Below are 20,429 nucleotides of genomic sequence, written 5' to 3' on the forward strand. Positions count from 1 at the left end.
AGTTCCACGAAATGCACATTTCTTTTATTTCTTTGTTGATCCACTTCCTGCTGTAACTTTCTTTACCTGACACATCATTCTGTGGAAGACTGCATTAGTGTGTTAAGAAATGCACCATACTTCTCATACGTGCTTTGGGCTTGTATTGTTTCAATCCAATCTTCTTTCCTCAATGTTATTTTAAAAGTTTCATGTACTGTAGATCTATAATCCTGACTTTGCTCTTCTCTTACTTTATTTCTGTTTTTGAGCTGCTATTTTTGTAGATACATAACATTAACTCTCATGATCAGAGATTGCTGTTTGCAGAACTTCTGCTTCACATTCACTATTTCCTATATTAGTGATAATGTTATGAATGATGGCTTGACTGATCTGCCATTCTTGTAGGAACATTTGTTATTATTTTAATATTATATTGTAATAATGTTTCTTTTAATTCTTGTTTTGGTTTTAATTCTTTACTACCCATTTCTATGTTGTAGTCTCCACATATTACACCACCATTCATGTTAGACTTCCGTAACAATTTTACAAGGTTTTTCAGAAATGTAATATTATCATCTGGAGACCTGTATAGACAGAAAATTCTTGGTTCTTTACTCACATTCCAGTAATTCCTTAATCTTTTTTAATGCATGCTAAAGGTTGCAGTAACTGGTATCTTGTACACTATCAATTTTCTTCTTATAGACAGCAACATCTTCGTCTTCATTTGGGTCTACAGAAATAATTAATCACATTAAAGCCTCTTATTATTAGATTAGCACTTCTAGATTTTTGTTGTCTAGGTATTGAATATTTTGGTGCAAGGCTTTAATTGTAGTTTCCTTTCGATGCCTTTGGAGTTGTTGAATCTGTTGTATCTACAGATTGACATGTGACGAAATTGTATTCGTTATTATTTATTTTGTCTTTCTTCTCTTTTATTGGCTGTGGAATAAAGGACAGAATACTGAGGTGAGGGCCAAGGAGGCTAATAACAGAAATGAAGAAATAGGTTCTTGGCTCTTGGCAAGATTAATGTAGTTTATTAAACAAATTGTTCCAGACTCTATGTCTACAGGTTCTTGGTGAAACCTTGTCCAGTTAATGGCTGATGCAAGCCAAATACTACTACACACAGTCATGTCACCAACAAATTTAAAATTCACAGACATTACATTGGCAGTCAGTGTTTCTCGGTGGCCACTGAAGGCAGGGCCTACTTTTGCAAACTGTACCTTCTGTGTCTGGTTTGAGAGAGATACTTGGACATGCAATGAATGGCCAGTAGGCTGTATTGGTTCGATTTATTTGGCAACATTATTAGATGATATTAAATGGACCACCGTCTTAGTTAACCTTTGTATGTCTGATTTCTAAAATACTGACAATATTCTCAGAATGGCAATACCTTGATTAAGAAAGTTGGGTACAATTATGATGACTTAATGTAATAATTTTTATTGCAGCTGAAGACGTGGCTGTAAGCCATGAAACTGGTAGTGTGGTCAATTAAGATCAAGTTTTTCAGCTGGTATTTTCATTCATCAATAATGGTATCAAATTCAGTTGATCAGCTGGTCAAGAAACTTAGCTGAAGGTGCTTGCACTAGGAGCCATTTTTCACTTTGTTAACGGAGAAATAATGCTGTTGTCATATTTTGCATATTTCCATTCTACTCTCTCCTACATTGTAATCACATGGAAAAATGCTACAGGAGCTGGGGAAAAAAAAAAAAAAAAAAAAAAAAAAAAAAAAAAAAAAAAAAACTTCAAACCTGAGAAACAACCTGTGAGATTAACATATGGGAACTTTGACACTGTAGGCTCTCCCGGCGTAAGAAGTCTTGAAAGTCTCTTCGGGTTTGCTGCTGGATCCTAAAATCAATTCGATTTGATATCTCGGCGATCCAACTGGTCGCCATCTTCAGGAGAATGCTGTGTGTGCTGATGAGTCCCGCTGAGAACTCCAGCATTCAGCTCCCCAAAAATTATGTAGCAGTCTCTAGTACAGTTAAATGGTTAAATTTAGCAATGAACCCTTCACAAACAGGTTTAAAATCACCGAATAAACAGCAGAATGAATACTGAAACAATGAAGACATAATCAACAAAATTCCAAATTTTAGGCAACAGTTTTGCACCTTACCCAAAGAGACAAAATGAAAATAAGTTTTTTTAATAGAATGAAATGTGCTCTGTTGAATGGTGTTAATGAATGTAATGTGGTAGGTGTCAATTTTGAGATACATGACTTTGAACACAGGTATATTTTGATACAGTCATGTTTTTTAGCAAATTTACAGGATGGTAGCACAGTAATTAAACACACAAGCCAGGCCAAAATTTGTGATATACTAAACACCCAGACAGACAGTAGTTTGGCAAAAGACCACGTCCATAGCACACTTTCCCCACTACTTATCCATCGTTAAACTATGGGGCAAATTTCTCGCGACATGATTTGCTGCCCACTTTGAAATGAGTTTATGCCAAATGTATTGCTTTCTGAACTCTATTTGCAACATTTGTGTGTAGAGCACACAACTTTGTACCACAATACCAAGAAGAAAGAGTCTAGCTCTTTTACATTAGGGACAGTGTAATGTCAAACTTGACGATTTCTTCTCGACTTTTCGGTCTCTGCCAAAGTGGTGGTCACGAAAATGACTCTAGCACCTCAACCAAGTTACAAGTGAGCCTGAAACTTTGCATAAGTTAATGTAGGGCCCTCAGGTACATCCTGTACAAATTTCATCAAAATTGAAGATCGTCGAGCTGGGAGCCTGAGGACACTTTACATGGAATGTCCCTTTTGAAAACCTGTACATTATTAATTTCCTTTCTTACGTTGAGAAGAAGCTTATTGTATACTTTCATACATTACTCATAATCTCTGCTGTGTACTTTCATGAGAGTAACAGAGTCATAGAGGAAATTTTTCATCAGTGTTGTGTTGTGCTTGTGAACATCAGAATTTTTTTGAAATAATTCCGTGTTGTCAGCTATAAACATTGTCAGTGAGTATGTATATTGACCTACGAAAATAAATATTCAGAGAGACTTGAAGAGATCCCTTCATGATGTTCAGAGAGAGACCCCATATTCTTGAAAGTCTCTTCAGGTTTGCTGCCAGATCCTAAAATCGACTCGATTCAGTATCTCGGCGATCCAACTGGTCGCCATCTCTACATCTACATCCATACTCCGCAAGCCACCTGACGGTGTGTGGCAGAGGGTACCTTGAGTATCTATCGGTTCTCCCTTCTATTCCAGTCTCGTATTGTTCGTGGAAAGAAGGATTGCCAGTATGCCTCTGTGTGGGCTCTAATCTCTCTGGTTTTATCCTCATTGTCTCTTCGCAAGATATATGTAGGAGGGAGCAATATACTGATTGACTCCTCGGTGAAGGTATGTTCTCGAAACTTCAACAAAACCCCATACCAAGCTACTGAGCATCTCTCCTGCAGTCTTCCACTGGAGTTTATCTATCAACTCCGTAACGCTTTCGTGATTACTAAATGATCCAGTAATGAAGCGCGCGGCTCTCCGTTGGATCTTCTCTATCTCTTCTATCAATCCTATCTGGTACGGATCCCACACTGCTGAGCGGTATTCAATCAGTGGGCGAACAAGTGTACTGTAACCTACTTCCTTTGTTTTCGGATTGCATTTCCTTAGGATTCTTCCAATGAATCTCAGTCTGGCATCTGCTTTACCGACGATCAACTTTATATGATCATTCCATTTTAAATCACTCCTAATGCGTACGCCCAGATAATTTATGGAATTAATTGCTTCCAGTTGCTGACCTGCTATATTGTAGCTAAATGATAAGGGATCTTTCTTTCTATGTATTTGCAGCACATTACACTTGTCTACATTGAGATTCAATTTCCATTCCCTGCACCATGTGTCAATTCACTGCAGATCCTCCTGCATTTCAGTACGATTTTCCACTGTTACAACCTCTCGATATACCACAGCACCATCCGCAAAAAGCCTCAGCGAACTTCCGATGTCATCCACAAGGTCATTTATGTATATTGTGAATAGCAACGGTCCAACGACACTCCCCTGTGGCACACCTGAAATCACTCTTACTTTGGAAGACTTCTCTCCATTGAGAATGACATGCTACGTTCTGCTATCTAGGAACTCTTCAATCCAATCACACAATTGGTCTGATAGTCCATATGCTCTTACTTTGTTCATTAAACAATTGTGGGGAACTGTATCGAATGCCTTGCGGAAGTCAAGAAACACGGCATCTACCTGGGAACCCGTGTCTATGGCCCTCTGAGTCTCGTGGACGAATAGTGCGAGCTACAGGAGAATGCTGTGTCTACTGATGAGTCCTGCTGAGAACTGGAGTTCTCAGTGAGACTCATCAGCAGACACAGCATTTTCCTGAAGATGGTGACCAGTTGGATCGCCGAGATATCGAATCGAATTGATTTTAGGATCCGGCAGCAAACCCAAAGAGACTTTCAAGACTTGTTACACCGGGAGAGCCTACAATGTCAGAGACCCCATATATTAATCTCACAGGTTGTTTGTGAGGTTTGAAGATTTTTTTTTTCAGCTCCTGCAGTATTTTTCCATGTGATTACAATGTAGGAGAGAGTAGAATGGAAATATGCAAAATATGACAACAGCATTATTTCTCCGTTAACAAAGTGAAAAATGGCTCCTAGTGCAAGCACCTTCAGCTAAGTTTCTTGACCAGCTGATCAACTGAATTTGATACCATTATCGATGAATGAAAATACCAGCTGAAAAACTTGATCTTAATTGACCACACTACCAGTTTCATGGCTTACAGCCACGTCTTCAGTTGCAATAAAAATTATTACATTAAGTCATCATAATTGTACCCAACTTTCTTAATCAAGGTATTGCCATTCTGAGAATATTGTCAGTATTTTAGAAATCAGACATACAAAGGTTAACTAAGAAGGTGGTCCATTTAATATCATCTAATAATGTTGCAAAATAAATCGAACCAATACAGCCTACTGGCCATTCATTGCATGTCCAAGTATCTCTCTCAAACCAGACACAGAAGGTACAGTTTGCAAAAGTAGGCCCTGCCTTCAGTGGCCACCGAGAAACACTGACTGCCAATGTAATGTCTGTGAATTTTAAATTTGTTGGTGACATGACTGTGTGTAGTAGTATTTGGCTTGCATCAGCCATTAACTGGACAAGGTTTCACCAAGAACCTGTAAACATAGTGTCTGGAACAATTTGTTTAATAAACTACATTAATCTTGCCAAGAGCCAAGAACCTATTTCTTCATTTCTGTTATTAGCCTCCTTGGCCCTCACCTCAGTATTCTGTCCTTTATTCCACAGCCAATAAAAGAGAAGAAAGACAAGATAAATAATAGTGAATACAATTTGGTCACATGTCAGTCTGTAGCTACAACAGATTCAACAACTCCAGAGGCATCAAAAGGAAACTATAACTAAAGCCTTGCACCAAAATATTCAATAGCTAGATAACAAAAAATTAGAAGTGCTAATCTAATAATAAGAGGCTATGATGTGATTAATTATTTCTGCAGACCCAAACGAAGATGAAGATGTTGATGTCTATAAGAATAAAATTGATAGTGTACAACATACCAGTATGTGTGTAGAGCACACAAAGCTGTACCACAATACCCAGAAGCAAGAGTCTATCTCTTTTACATTAGGAACAGTGTAATGCCAAACTTGACGATTTCTTCATGACTTCTCAGTCTCTGTAAAAGTGGTCTTCACGAAAATGGCTCTAGCACCTCAACCAAGTTACAGGTGAGCCTGAAACGTTGCATAAGCTCATGTAGGGCCCTGAGGTACATCCTGTACAAATTTCATCAAAATTGAAGATGGTAGAGCTGGGATCATCTTCTAAACTGGGACACTTGACATGGAATGACCCAAAAGAAAATTAAAAACTTGCCTCATAGAAGAACCTTTCTATAAAATGAAGGAATTCATAGAGTTATAAGGCATTCTTTAGCGCAATGGTAGAGGAAATCACTTAGCTAAAACATAGCCTTAAAAGTAAAATGCGTTCCTTATGTCATGAAAACAAAATTTTGTATTTCAGCTCAAGTTATGATGATAAATTGCATTTTAATTTGTAAAAGGTAAATTTATTTACTTATATCACCCCAATTAAAATATCTACCTTAATTTATTTCACTATCTTAACCATCCACTTAAACATAGGCCAGTAAACTGCAGGTTTTAATGTTATAAGCAACCAATTGTTTTTAGAAAATAAGTAAAATAGTATACCGTATATATGTGATCATATGTCCTTCATTACTAGTACACTACTTGTAAAATATGTAATCAACAGACCAAACATTTAAAAAATCAAATCATATGAGGTTTCAAGTAGTTCAGTAATGGCAAATTTGAATAATTGCTGCAGCACTTTGTTTAGTGGCATTAAATAAATTCTGAAACAGCAGGAAGACTCAGGGAAACATGAAATAGTCAGATTAATTGAAGTCTTTGCCATTTCACACCCTGTCACCTTCCAATCTAATGTAGACCTCAGGGCATGCCACACCTGTGTTGGCCACCAAACCTAAATTACAAAAAATAATATATGAAAAAAATGTCAGTATTCTGTCCTCTTTCTATTTATACACTTACGAAGTTAATAACATCTTTTTATGTCATGTTACAAAGCCGGCACCTGGTATCAGTAGGTAAACTGATACAAATATTCAACATACTGATATATGCATAGCTATGGAAATAGCTTATTTCAAAGTAATATTTTTTGTATAATTTTATTAAATACATTTAGCCCTCTAAACAGAAACAGAATATAGTACCAATTCATTCTTAATAGCACAAACAGAATAAGCTTGTGTTAGCTGCTTCTCTGTTTAAACGTGCCTTGTTCACTTCTACATCTCTAAACATTCTCCTTCATGACATGACCTACAGAACATGATGGATGAATGACAAAAGAGACTGAGAAAGCACATCAACCTTCTGGTACGATAACATAGCTTGTGTAAAAGATGATGCTAAGTCACAAATACACTGCTGTATCTCAAGATTAAACACCATATACATTCACCTGGCAAAAGGGATTTATTTCTCATTAAATAACTGACTTTTCGAGATGGAAGTGAAAGGTTTATTTTATTTATTTATTTTTATGCCACTGAAAATGCCTTAGAACTAGGAGAATGAGAAAGGAAAACTTACTTTCTCCAGCCATTACAGCTTGTGTATACCTGCTTGGAAGCATACTAGTATACCCATAAAAGCTTGACTGTTGTACTGAAAGGAAACATTTTGAAAATTAAATGGTTAAGTCCATTACATTATAAATCAACATACAATCTACTATTTCCATTCAGCATCGCTCTGTTTTCGTCAGGGAAATATTCTCTCAACAGATGCTGAATACTGAAATTGGCGCCTACCTGTGCAGCCAAGAGCAACAACAGCAACAGCTACTAGATTTATAGTATATGAAGTAGATGCTCCAAATGCTTCCCACCATATTTCACATACCGCTACAAAAAATAATGTTATGAATGATACCAGATAACCTGCAACATAAAAAGTAATTTGTATGTGGTAATTCTCTTTTTTTTCTAATGGGATGGTATGAATACTGAACTTTTCTATTTACCAAATGTGATCCGGGTGTCCAAGGACAATGTTTCAACTAAAACATTATTTGCAAGCACGGCAAAAAATGCCATCACAATGTAAACTAATGACATGTCAAACACAATGGTAGTCCCAGGATAACGAGCTTGAAAATAATCCACGGCAATAATGAAGCTGTAAGAAAGAAATTTCATTACTGAAGCTATAGTTTGTGCAGTTCCATATGTAGCAGATAGTGTCACTCCTGTTGACACTCTCTGCGTCACAGAAACACATAGAAGCTTGCCTGTTATACGGAAGAAGAAATCCGACACCAGCCAATACAAGCGCAAAATATATGCAATTACATTTATCTATTGGCGGCGAGAGATGGCTGAAACCATTTGTAAATCTGAAGTCATTTGCTGTTCGGGCTTTCCCTAACTGTATGTATCCTCTGCTTAAATTTTCGTCCATTGTTGTTCGAATTGCCTCAGTCTCCAATTTTGCCAAAATTTCTCCAACTGTCGAAAGGTGTCAATGTCAATAGCGGCTGTTTTTATCTATACATTTTATTTACAAATTCAAATGCTAGGATGGAGCCCGACAGCATCTCTCGAGCGGCGAGCGTACCGCGTTTTGAGACCTTTTGAGCCGATAAACTCATACATCAGGCATTCCTGCATTTATCAGTCGAAAGACGGTCATGTTTCAATATTTATACAACGGGTACCTCATATTTATATACACATAGTCCTTCATACTCCCAAGCCACAGCACAACTACTTCTACGCATGTCTGTTAAAATACGTGCATTGATTTTTGCGCTTAAAACCAGCGATGTATTAACTCCCGGAGGTTACGTCACGCAGTCATGTGATGGCAAACAAGACACTAACGGGAAGCACACAGTCACAGATCTTGAGTGACACATTCTCACTCTCAGTGAGGAAGTTGTGATTGTGGATTTAGGCTGGGAGTAAATAGAAATTTTTGAAATGTCGCTAAATACAGCACACGCCAACGGAGGCGTGTTAATTCATTCCGGAGAATGGTCAGTAGTGCTTCAACGAATATTCATTCGTAGCAAGATAAGAACAAATTTGTGATATCGGTCTCGAATTTTCTGACATCACCTGTCAATATTTGTGTTAGGAACTCCCGTGTTCCCGTGCTTTATTTCTTTAACTGTTCGTTATATTTGAATCCTGTATGGCCATTATATTTTCCTATAATTTATAGACCGGTAACAGCAACATTTGAGCAGTACTAACGATATCGAATTTGAGTAAGTGTTCTACAAAATTACGCAATAGTTCAAATTGAACTCAAATAATTGGTGTCGTCTTGGTACTGAGATTGTATTGATGGTTTCTGCCCCCCCCCCCCCTCCTCCCCTTCTGTATTTATAATACTCGTGTCCCTCTTATGAATGTAAAATAAACTATACTGAAAACAACGTACTTCTTTCAGATAGGGCTCAAACATTTATATTAACTTTTAAACATTTGCCAATTTCCCCGTTTTATTAATTAGTGATATGATATTTGTCGTTCTCTATTCCCGAAATTTCTCGTCACATCTAGAAGTGCAATGTTTTCAAATGTTTTGAACGTAGTTTGATAATGGGAAACAACAGCTAGGGCGTTACTCTGACTTAAGTAACATGGGCAGGATCCAAAACTAAGTATTTATTCTATAAATTGTTGTTCACTGCATCCATGGCGCGAGAAAAGCACTTCAGCCTGAAATACTACAGTAAGCAGTTGATGTACCTGATATCTTCATTTCTTAATATGCAGTAATATATATAAAAGTGTGTTTACTGCTATGTAATTCAGTTTTTCTGTATATATGTCCTATTTTTATATGTTTATAATGTAACATATTAAACACACAGGGAACGTATATCTCAAACTAGGACTACTTCAGAACATTTATTTTATATTCACAAGTTGGTTTCGCCATCTGAGCCCTGAACTGTACTTCAGATCTGTGCAGCACCACAACCAACGTTTTAATTGGACATATGATCACACTAACTGAAGACTGATTTTACAGATTCTTTTCTACAATAATATAATCTGCGAAATTTATCTCATTAATGTATGTTTAATATGTAGGGCCCTACAATGATCTATTTAATCCTATGTTTTAGTGCCAGATTGATAGACATGAATATGGGTAGATTGCTTCGACCTGTTGACATAGTTCAGTGGAAAATAAAAAGTTCTTAGGATTTTGTGTCAGGTCAGTGTACAAGATTATTCATTCAGATACATTGAAAACATCTTTCACTGCTCTGCTTGGTGTCGCTTGGACTCTGTTTAGCATTTGTTTCATAAGGAGCTCCGGAAAGCCATATCTTTCCAATGTTAAAATAGTGCTTATAAGTTACAAGTTTTGTCGTAAAATATTTTAGCTAGGAAGTTGAAATTTTCGCTGGTTATTTGTTGGAGTATTGGCTACAACTTAACACAGGTATTTTTTAAAAATTTAATTTTGTTGTTAGAGATTAATTTTTGTATTGTAATGAAAATTCACTATTTTTGTGCCATTTTCTGTTTATAAATACAACAATATACAGGTTTTTGGAAAATGGCTGTGTTAAGTTACACGGAAGGGACCGTCTAACATTTCCTGAAAATTGGAAGCTAATTCTTATGGTAGATCCTGTGAAAACATGTAATTTGTTGAAAAAATAAAACTTTTGTGAATAGAGTGACAGTGTGGATTACCTTTTTAGTGCATTCCAGGTCCAAAGGATGGATTATCTTCATTTTCTGCAAACTCCTCCTCCAGCTTCCTCATTGTCCTCCTCCTGTTTACACTGGCTTGTATTTCTAGACTATTTACAGCCCTGTCAGCAGCCTGAAAATGTTCCTTGTCTAAAGCAAGCATCCAGAATGAGATTTCACTCTGCAGTGGAGTGTGCACTAATATGAAACTTCCTGGTAGATTAAAACTGTGTGCCGGACCGGGACTCGAAAGTAGGAGATGAGGTACTGGTGGAAGTAAAGCTGTGAGGATGGGGCATGAGTCGTGCTTGGGTAGCTCAGATGGTAGAGCACTTGCCCGCGAAAAGCAAAGGTCTGGAGTTGAAGTCTCGGTCTAGCACACAGTTTTAATCTGTCAGGAAGTTTCATAAAGCAAGCATTCTTCAATAAAATTCTTCAGGGTATCAGACCGCATCGTCATAATTTAAAATGCGCCAACGTTTCGGCCAGCGTTGGCGCATTTTAAATTATGACGATGCGGTCTGATACCCTGAAGAATTTTATTGAAGAAGACAACGGCCGCGGAAGCCTACGCTTACATTTAAAGCAAGCATTGTTCGTACCATGTTGAAACCTATCTTCATTACCATATTTTGAAATACTGTGCACCTTACAATATTGCCATCATTGAAAGTAGCAATAGCATCATACACACCAAAGTGAAGTGTTTGTGTTCCAACAAACACAGTCTTGGTGATTCTTGATCATTTTACACTATTTACGCTTTCATTGGGGCTTTGAGATTTTCCATGAGCACACTTTTCCAACAGTTCCTGTATAGCTAAGTTTCTGAGGGTCGACAGTCGTGTCCGATCCCATGCGTCGGCTTTGACCCTTGACATAAGGGTGTTGTCATGTGTGACGTCATGACGGCGCGGAGTTTGGTTTGTGAGTGTGATGCGTTTGTAGATGTCATTGTGGTTTGTTGTGCCCTCTGGTGCTATGCTGAGGGTTTTCGTTTGTGTGGTGTAATGGGTTCAGTTTGCTTTTGCTCATTATCCAGAATTGTTCGAGTGTCAGCTGTGTTTGTAGTGGAATTCGTTTCAGTGGGTTAACGATTTTGTGTGAAGGTTAATTTAGTGTTGTTCGCTGTACATCGTGTGGTAGTTTTAGTAAAATTAATCGGTTGTTGTTTTTGTTCAGGAATAGATATGACAGATAAAATTAACAGTGCGTAGGTAAAGGGAAGTGTTCAATCCCAATGTGTGGCTGTATCTGGAGATGTTTTTGAGCTATATAGGCCAAGGGAAGTGTTTGATCCTAATTTATGGGATTGAGAGCTGCTGTTGAGCTATATAGGTCAAGGGAAGTGTCCGATTCCACGTGATATTGTGTTTAGTGGTGTTTGGGGAGTTTTGTGATGTCGGTTTTTTTTGTCGTTTTGTGTGGTTTTCTATGGGGTTGGGTGTCTAAATTTGTTTATATTTAGTTTGCCCCCACCCAAAAACACTCCATTTCCCACCTTTGTCCCGTTAATGTCATTAGGCTTTTTGTAGAAAGTGTGTGTGTGTGTGTGTGTGTGTGTGTGTGTGTGTGTGTGTGTGTGTGTGTGTGTGTTTTTTTCTATGTATTTTCGTCCTCATAATGTGTACGTACCGACTTTATATGCGCCATATTGGAATCATGGTTTATGGTCGTTTCCGCCATATTTGTGACGTCATGGGTCAAAGCAGACGGGCAGGATCGGACACTTCCGTATTTCCGTTTCTGAAAATAGGTTTTTCCATCCCCATTACTGCATAAGGCAAACTGTGTTTGTGACTGTACACTTCACCAGGGTCAAAGCAGACGGGCAGGATCGGACACTTCCGTATTTCCATTTCTGAAAATAGGTTTTTCCATCCCCATTACTGCATAAGGCAAACTGTGTTTGTGACTGTACACTTCACCAGTTAGTGGTCCCTTGTTGTACTCACATCAACTCTTTTCTCCTTTGGGACACAAGTAATGATGGGGACTTTCATAGGTTGAAAAAGTATGAAAAAAAAAGAAAATAGCCCAAACAGTCATCTTCATTTCGTGTGTGTTTTGCCTAATAGCCTTTCCATAATAGTTTTGTATTTTGTCAGTTACACTGTCAGTTAACCTTCCCTTCCCGTCCAACCCTTTACCATCACCGAGTTTTTGTTTTTTTTGTATGAAACTTTGTGGCCGAAGTCTTGATCACATTCGTTTCTGTACATGTCCAAGCACTCAAATATCTGCACAGCACCACCGAAACTTTTACAATCACTGTCATCAAGGTAATTCACATAACACACACGACAGAATGTTGAGGTATACTAGCAGCAACAACCACTTCCATTCCTCCACTATTGCCACTATAGTTAGCTGTGTAATAATTTTCATGCGTACCTTTATTTTTTCCTGGACACACACACACACACACACACACACACACACACACACACACACACACACACACACCGGTGGCAGATACTACACCATGAAGAGATGTGTGTACCCATTTACGCCAAGTACCATCGAATGCTACAGTCAAGTCCCTATTAGCTTTGTTTTCTATTACTGCCTCTTCCACAGCTTTCTTCATAGATTCTATACAGATGACTTCTAATTTAGACCCTGTAAATCTATTATAGTTTGTAAACTTGGCTCGGGGATTTGGAAGATTCATCATGCCCCAGAAAACTGCACCTGCAGTACCACCCTTACCAATTGTACGCAAGACATAAACAAATCTAATGTTTTGTTCATAAATTTTGCTATCATTTTCTTCACTTGTAGTAGCTGCAACACTGTTCCAAAAAGGTAGTGATGTATGAGTGCTTACCACACTTCAGTTCCATTTCACTGGCAAGTCATAGATGATTTTTTATAGTGAATTCCAGACTGACTTCACTGCACTTCCCCCACATCTTACATAGTTTGCAAAAATTCTGTTGAGAACTGACATATCAAATATTTCATTCACATCTGATTCACCGATAAAACATTCACACTTTTCTCTAACTGATCAAGCTTCATCTGTGAAGTAATTTCTTTCTCACTTTCATTGCAATGGGTAACTGTACCAGCAAGTGAGGTTCACACATTTGGTTATCGTCTTTATTGTTCACGGTAATAACACGTACCTTTGGCTTTCCAACATTTCTCCTTTTCTTAAAACTCTTCAGAGGATTTCTAGTCACTTTGTTTACCCATGATTATCCTTCAATAAAACAGACTTAAATGAACAGAATCCACAGCAAATATTTTTAGGATTATGAACGAGTAAGTAAACGTGAAAAACATTACAATTGAGCAAGCGATATATATCGAACTGTCACAGGTTAGCCACAACACTTATTTTGTTACAATTATTTTGTAAAACACTTATTATTTTGTAAAACACTTATTTTCTCTCACATCACTAAAATGTACATGATGAGCATGTAGATTCCAGAGTAAAACATTTGACAGCTGTTTAAAAGCACCTCAGTGGGTCATACCCATTCAGAACATATTTCAAAAATATTTTAAAAATGGTTGTAGTCTTCTGAACTGAATAAATTATATATCAATTGAAAGGGAAAAGTATGTAGATTTTTAAAATGCAAAAAAGTAAAAAATTGAACATTTCATGATTTTGAACCTTCCCGGAGCCCCTTAAGGAATGGAATCCAGTACAATGTTCCAAATGTCAAGTGTTATCAGAGACAAGAATGTTGTCAGGAGTGTCCCAGGGAAGTGTAATAAAACTGCTCTTGTTCTTTATTCTGTATACATAAATATTCTACCAGATACTGTGTGTGGCAATATGCAACTCTTTACTTATGAATTGGAGTAAATGGGAAAGTACTGTCATTGACTTTGGAGGATACATGATGACTTAAACAGAATTTGTACTTGGTGTGATGAATGTCAGTGTGTTTTGTATGTAGAAAAAGGCAAGATGGTGCAGATGAGAGGAAAAACATTATAACTTCCAAATACAATATAAATAAAGTAAGTGGTTGGTAGTAAGGAAGGCGAATGGTAGACTTTTCTTTATTGGGCTAATTCTAGGAAGGTGTAGCTTATCTGTAAAGGAGATTGCATATAGAACACAGTTGCAACCCATTCTTTATTGGGATTCTGACTAGGTCAGATGAAAGGAAGAAATTAAAGTAATTTAGAGGTGTGCTGCTAGATTTGCTAAAAGTAGTTTCAGACAATACACAAGTATTATAGAGATGCTTTGGGAACTCGAATGGGAATCCCTGGAAGGAAGCAGATGTTCTTTTCACAAGAGACTACTGAGAAAATTTAGGAAAGCAGTGTTTGTGGCTGACTGCAGAATGATTCTACTTTAGCTTGTAGAGTGTGTATATAGATGCAGATGAACTTCTGTGTGGCATTGACATGTGTCTGCAGGAAGACACTACCCATGGGTGGGAGCTGCTGATTTGCTGTAGACTATGTCATCTGCCAGGGTAGCACAGTCTACTGCTCTATAAATGTGTTTACTTCAAGTTTTTTGATGGCACAGGAAGTGACATTAGTCATCTGACAACCAGTACTACAAACTTGTGTATGCAGTAGTCCGTCTTCTTAATCTGACAGTTATTTTCCAGACAGACTCCATTACCTTACCAGTAGCCAATGTACTCATTGCCTGCACTTAACCATCAAACTGGAACACACTGAAGAGGATTGGCTTTAAAATTCCTATCTAGATGTGAATATTTAGATTTTCTGTGGTTTCCTTTAATCATTTCGAGAGAATACTTTGATCTCTCTGAAAAGGGATGGCCAGTTTCCTTCCCTATCATTACCCAATCAAAGTTTAGGCTCCATCTATAATGACCACAATGACAATGTGTTTTGAAATGCTAATCTTCCTTCCTCATGTGCTTGTCTAGATGTTTCAAGATGATCAGTCTTTCAGTTCCACCAAGTGAAGAGTGGTGGGATATTGATTTGCCATCAATAATTCTGTGATGGCTAATTCTAAATCTGCAGTTGTTGAGGTCAACATGCAAAAAGTATATGGGTTTTGAAGTCAGACAAGGACAATCGTGCACACGTATTCCCCATTTGCATTCTGACCAGAGATCTTTGGTGCTACCATTCTCATCATTCAACCTCAAGTCACCTGGTTTGATGCAACTTGGTTGTCAAGATTTTGCTGAGTCCATTTCCACAAGAGTACAAACAATTTAGACTGTGTTGACCATAGGTAAGAGAGCATACACCTATTGGCAGACCGCAGCCAATTCCTGTTACGCCCCCCCCCCCCCCCCCCCCCCCACACACACACACACAGTTCGATTAGCTTTTGTGTGTACAACTGTTTAATCATGTGAAAATAATCAATTACTTACAAAAATATTTTGGGGTATTATGCTGGAGTCAGATGAATTTATTGTTGAATCACAATGTTTTGCCTCTTCTGTGGAGGGTGTCTTGAAGTAGGTTGTAACTTTTTTGAATGTCCAGTGCACATTCTGGCTAGTTGCTAACTGACGTAAAATTCCATTTCCATGTGATCCCATGCAGAGGCTTATCACATTTTTTGAAAACTCTAGCAAAGTTGGCAGCTGTTGGTTGCTGTCATTTGCTGTTTCTGTCACCCAGTGGTGGAAGATTGGTACGTCTTTTTCAGCACTTAATACAAATATCATTTAGTTTCACACCTTCCTCCTCTGGGTTAAAATTACTAAGGCAGTGTCTCCTCTCTGCAGTTGCCTTGGTGTTCCTCTATTATTATTGTTATTATTATTATTATTATTATTAGTAGTAGTAGTAGTAGTAGTATGCTTCTTCACAATTACACGGTATTCTGTAAATTTCTGTAGAGAATTGCTCTGCTGAAAGTTCTTGGATATAAAACCACTGGATGCAGCTGTTAAACAGGCGGCAGTCTGGAAATTACTACTACTATGGGATTATCTATTCTTATTAAATAATTTGAGGTTTCGGTGACTGTTCTTAGTGCCCTCTTAAAGCTACTAACTTAGACATCTGCTTTGACATAATGATGTGTGTGCACACTGAAGCTGAACAGAATACTGACAATATTTATTTTATTTTGTTCTATATTATCTTTTTGCGATATTGGTTGTGATTACTGAGTGACTGGTATTGCAGAATTAATTTGAAAGGCGAGAATTTGGTTTAGATCTGGCAATGCTGGCTGGTGTGGCTGAGCGGTTCTAGGCACTTCAATCTGGAACCGCACGACCGCTACGGTCGCAGGTTCGAATCCTGCCTCGGGCATGGATGTGTGTGATGTCCTTAGGTTAGTTAGGTTTAAGTAGTTCTAAGTTCTAGGGGACTGATGACCTCAGATGTTAAGTCCCATAGTGCTCAAAGCCATTTGAACCAAATCTGCCAATGCCAAGAAATGTGGTTTCATGGGAATAAATATAATTCTTGGTACGGCTTACGTTTTGGTACTGAATATCAATGAGTGGCTTCTGTCTGCCATTTTGATGGTATAGTGGGTCAGTGCAGGAGGGTGGTAACAGGTTCGGTATTTGTTTTTGAATATGAACAAATATGTTTCATATTGGATACTATACATATCTATTTAATTTTTGTTTTTGCAAAATCATCTGCTCTCAAGAAACAGAATCAGGGTAGTTAGAATAAAAAAGAAACACATTTTAATAAGCAGCAGTAGAAATTTTCATCCAGATTGTATTACTCATAGAAATCTTGTGTTCCAGCATCAGTCAGAATGCTACAGGTTGTTGTGCAGCTTTGCTTTTGTAGGTTGATAACTTATTTTGGCTCAGTGTGATAAACATGTTGAAGGAAAGATTCAATTTTGGAGTATGACACTGCACTAGCAAACCATGTTCCAGTAGGATTACTGGTGAGTGAAAGATAATGCTTATGCAAAATACACATTCCTGAAAACTTATGTGATGAAAACTGTATGTCATGTAAAATCCAAGTATTACTGGTATTTGTTGATCATTGAGCTCCCTTTGAATATTGTCAGTCTGGGAGACTACTTTCTGTGACAAAAGGAGAAAAGGAACTAGTCCCGCCATGCCTTTCATTGTAATTAGGAACAAGGGAGTCAGTGTAAACTAGTACTTGTAATGTACTGCTCCTTTTTTTCCACCTTGCGTTCTGTCTTGGACACGATGTCTGCCCGAGATACCAATCACTATCAGCAATGCCCAAACTATCAGACTGCTGTTTGGCTCTATCATGCATCATAGATTCTACATTATGGCTACCAGCTTGACTTGACAGTCAAAATTTTGCGAGGCAAGGGCTATGAACCTTCAAAACTTTCTTAGGCTTTTGGACTAAATCCTAGAAAATATTTGGTTCATTTGTTGGATTAGCGAAATGTGGGATCATCGCTAGTTGCTCAAAATCAGTCACAACAAAACACATTCCAACACTTAAAAAGCAGTAAAAGGAATAACTAAGTAACGAGAAGGGAATACATGAATAGAAATAGACCTACATAAGATAACTTATTTGACATAGTCCATTTTTTTTTGTTTTCTCCAAAAAAATTTCTGCTGAGAGGTACAGCCCTCTAAAGATAACACTGCGATGTGATGATCTGAATTTTGGAAAAATTTTTAAAATGCTGTATCTTTGGAACAGTGGTAGATATTTTGTTGGATTTTTTTATGTGAAAGGTAGTTGCTTTATGATTACAAAGAAATCCTCCATTTGGACTTATCTGTCAAAGTTCTTTTACTACACCATTCTGAACTTTTTATTTTTTAAATTTTTTCATTTAGCTCGAAGGTGTCTTCCGTTCTCGGTGGTAAGGTGGTATCATCATCCCAAGCCTTAATCCAAGTAAAGACCTAACATCTCTTGGCAGCTAACAACCAGTTAGCCTTACCAATGTGCTCTGAAAACTGCTTGAAAGGATGGTTTCCCATAGGTCCTTTTTGGTTCTTAAGTCTTGGCACCATTTGTACCCCTCTCAATGTTATTTGCTGGAGGGATGATCCTCAACTGACCATGTGGTCCATTTGGAAACAGCAGTCTGATAGGTTTTTTATAAATGCCGGCATGCCATTGCGGTTCTTCTTGTGACCTACGTAATGCATATGGCACCACTTGGCACAGCCATATTTTACTAACTCTCCCTGACAAGGTCCTTCAAGGCTCGATACCAATTTTTATCCCACTGATTTTTCAGGTAGGTAATTCAGTCAGCTGTCCAAGGGAATGGCATCCCTCCAGGCTGTCTCCTCAGTGTCACGCTCTTCATCGCCATCAATGCGTTGGTGACCCTGGGGCCACTGGTCACCCCTGTACTGCGTTTCAATGTTTTTTGAATTTGGCACAGCTCCCATTCAGTAGCATCGGCTGAGTGTGAGCTCCAAGGTGAAATCCGACTGGCCTCTACATACATACTTTCCCATGGTTCCCAGTTATCTCCTGCAAAAATGTGCAACATGTATTTCAACCATCATACCATGGTCCATCCTGCTCGACAACTCTTCTTCGGTACCCAGTGCTTGGAAGTTGTTGCACAGTCCCATTCTTTGGGCCTTCTTTTTGATAAAAAGCTGACTCTGCTGCTCCATATTTGTCACCTAAAGTCTAGATTCATGCAAAAGCTTAACACTCTGCTTCTTTGGCCACACCTCTTGGGGTGCAGATTGTGCTGTTTTTTCTCAATCTTTACTGGGCCGTGGTCTCATCCCAACTGGATTGTGCTTGCCAGGTTTATGGTTTGGCAGCGGCTATGACTATGAAATTTTACGACACATTTAATGTGGTGACCGGTGCCTTCCGGACTATTTTCAACCTCCGTGGTCTTTAGTTCTGACATTTCCAACTCTCGGTCTCCAATGTATATACCATTCAACAATTATCTGACCATGCAATGTATCATATTATCTTTGCGCAAGAGTAGTGTCGACTTCCTTATACTCCCCCTTGGGTGGGGTTACCAGTAGAAATGCACCTCACAGCCCTCTGGCAGGATCTCTGCCTCTCCTCTGTAGATTGTGCTCCCTGTTTTTCATCACACACCACAGTCTGCAGGAGACCAGTAACAATTGTTCAGCACTACCCAATGACAAGACATCTGGAGGAAGACTAAAACTTGTTGGCCACCAGTATTTGGTGGAGGGTGGTGCACAGAAAGCTTAAAAACTAGGCCTCCTTGCATCATGGCGCAATGATTGAAAAACAAATTGAAACCTTTGAGTCAGTTTGCAATAAGAAATAAAGTTATTGTAATAAATACTTTCCACGTAAGACAGTGCCTTTGGGAACCAGCAAATTGCCAGACAGCAGTAGTAGCCACAAAGGTGGGACATATTAAAACTAAAAATAAAACAAAAAATATCAAATAGTAATAAGGAGAAAAGTGGAATAGAATATAGTTGTAAGAGATCAGTGGCAGGAAGTATTCGATAATCAAAGAAGCGGTGGATGCTATGAGAGGGCACAGAAAGGAAAAGCAAGACTGCCAAAAATGAGAAAAACAAAGCCAGAAGAAGAGGGAGGTGTATAAAGAAGTATGAAGACAACAGAACATACAGAAAAAAATAAATGTGAATTAGAAGGAATGGAGAATCACAGTATATTAAATAAAACTAGGAAATAATATTTTTTACAGGAACAATCAAGTATTGAGGAGTAAAAGCAGAAAATAAATTACAAGCAAATACTGACCAGCATTAACTGGGGAAAGCTCACAAAGGCATAAGACAGTTTGGATTGCCAAAGAAAATGGTTGATTTAAGAAATGGTGCTGTACAAAAGGGGATCAGCAGTTAGGTGTTAAAGTGCAGTCAAGAAGTCAGTCAAGAGATGGACCATCTATGACATGTGACTCCAAAAGGCAGATCAAAAGGGCATCATAACTAATGAGAGTATAAAAATGTTTTCATCTGTGGACCACATAGCTGTAGTAATTTGAACAAAGACTTGCAGAAAATATACAATATCCAATGTGCTAGAAATAGTAGTCAATCAGTATTCAACTGAGAAGAAAACAAAAGTAGCATGCACACACATGCACAAAGCAAGGAAGAGAAATTTAGCTAACATATTAATAGGTAATAAAAAAATACATTTATCTTGTTCAGGCAAAAGACATGATGAACAATATCATTACCATAGTCAGTT

At 38.0% G+C, this 20,429-nt stretch overlaps 2 protein-coding genes across 2 annotated transcripts in view; one reads left to right on the forward strand and one right to left on the reverse strand.

Moving 5' to 3' along the window:
- The window catches only part of LOC124605592 (equilibrative nucleoside transporter 4), a 201,826-nt gene extending 193,433 nt beyond the window's left edge, over positions 1-8,393 (reverse strand). Inside the window, exons 1-5 of the mRNA XM_047137379.1 lie at positions 8,236-8,393; positions 7,910-8,126; positions 7,643-7,797; positions 7,431-7,559; positions 7,210-7,284 (exon numbers count right to left, since the gene is read on the reverse strand). Of these exons, the coding sequence (XP_046993335.1) occupies positions 7,210-7,284; positions 7,431-7,559; positions 7,643-7,797; positions 7,910-8,126; positions 8,236-8,269 (610 nt within the window). The 5' untranslated portion in view covers positions 8,270-8,393. The remainder of the gene's footprint in view (positions 1-7,209; positions 7,285-7,430; positions 7,560-7,642; positions 7,798-7,909; positions 8,127-8,235) is intronic.
- Positions 8,394-8,498: 105 nt separating this feature from the next.
- Positions 8,499-20,429, forward strand: part of LOC124605593 (WW domain-binding protein 2) — a 135,381-nt gene continuing 123,450 nt past the window's right edge. Inside the window, exon 1 of the mRNA XM_047137381.1 lies at positions 8,499-8,656. Within this exon, the coding sequence (XP_046993337.1) occupies positions 8,601-8,656 (56 nt within the window). The 5' untranslated portion in view covers positions 8,499-8,600. The remainder of the gene's footprint in view (positions 8,657-20,429) is intronic.

The sequence above is a fragment of the Schistocerca americana genome, chromosome 3 (genome assembly GCF_021461395.2).
Source record: "Schistocerca americana isolate TAMUIC-IGC-003095 chromosome 3, iqSchAmer2.1, whole genome shotgun sequence".
Taxonomy (NCBI): domain Eukaryota; kingdom Metazoa; phylum Arthropoda; class Insecta; order Orthoptera; family Acrididae; genus Schistocerca; species Schistocerca americana.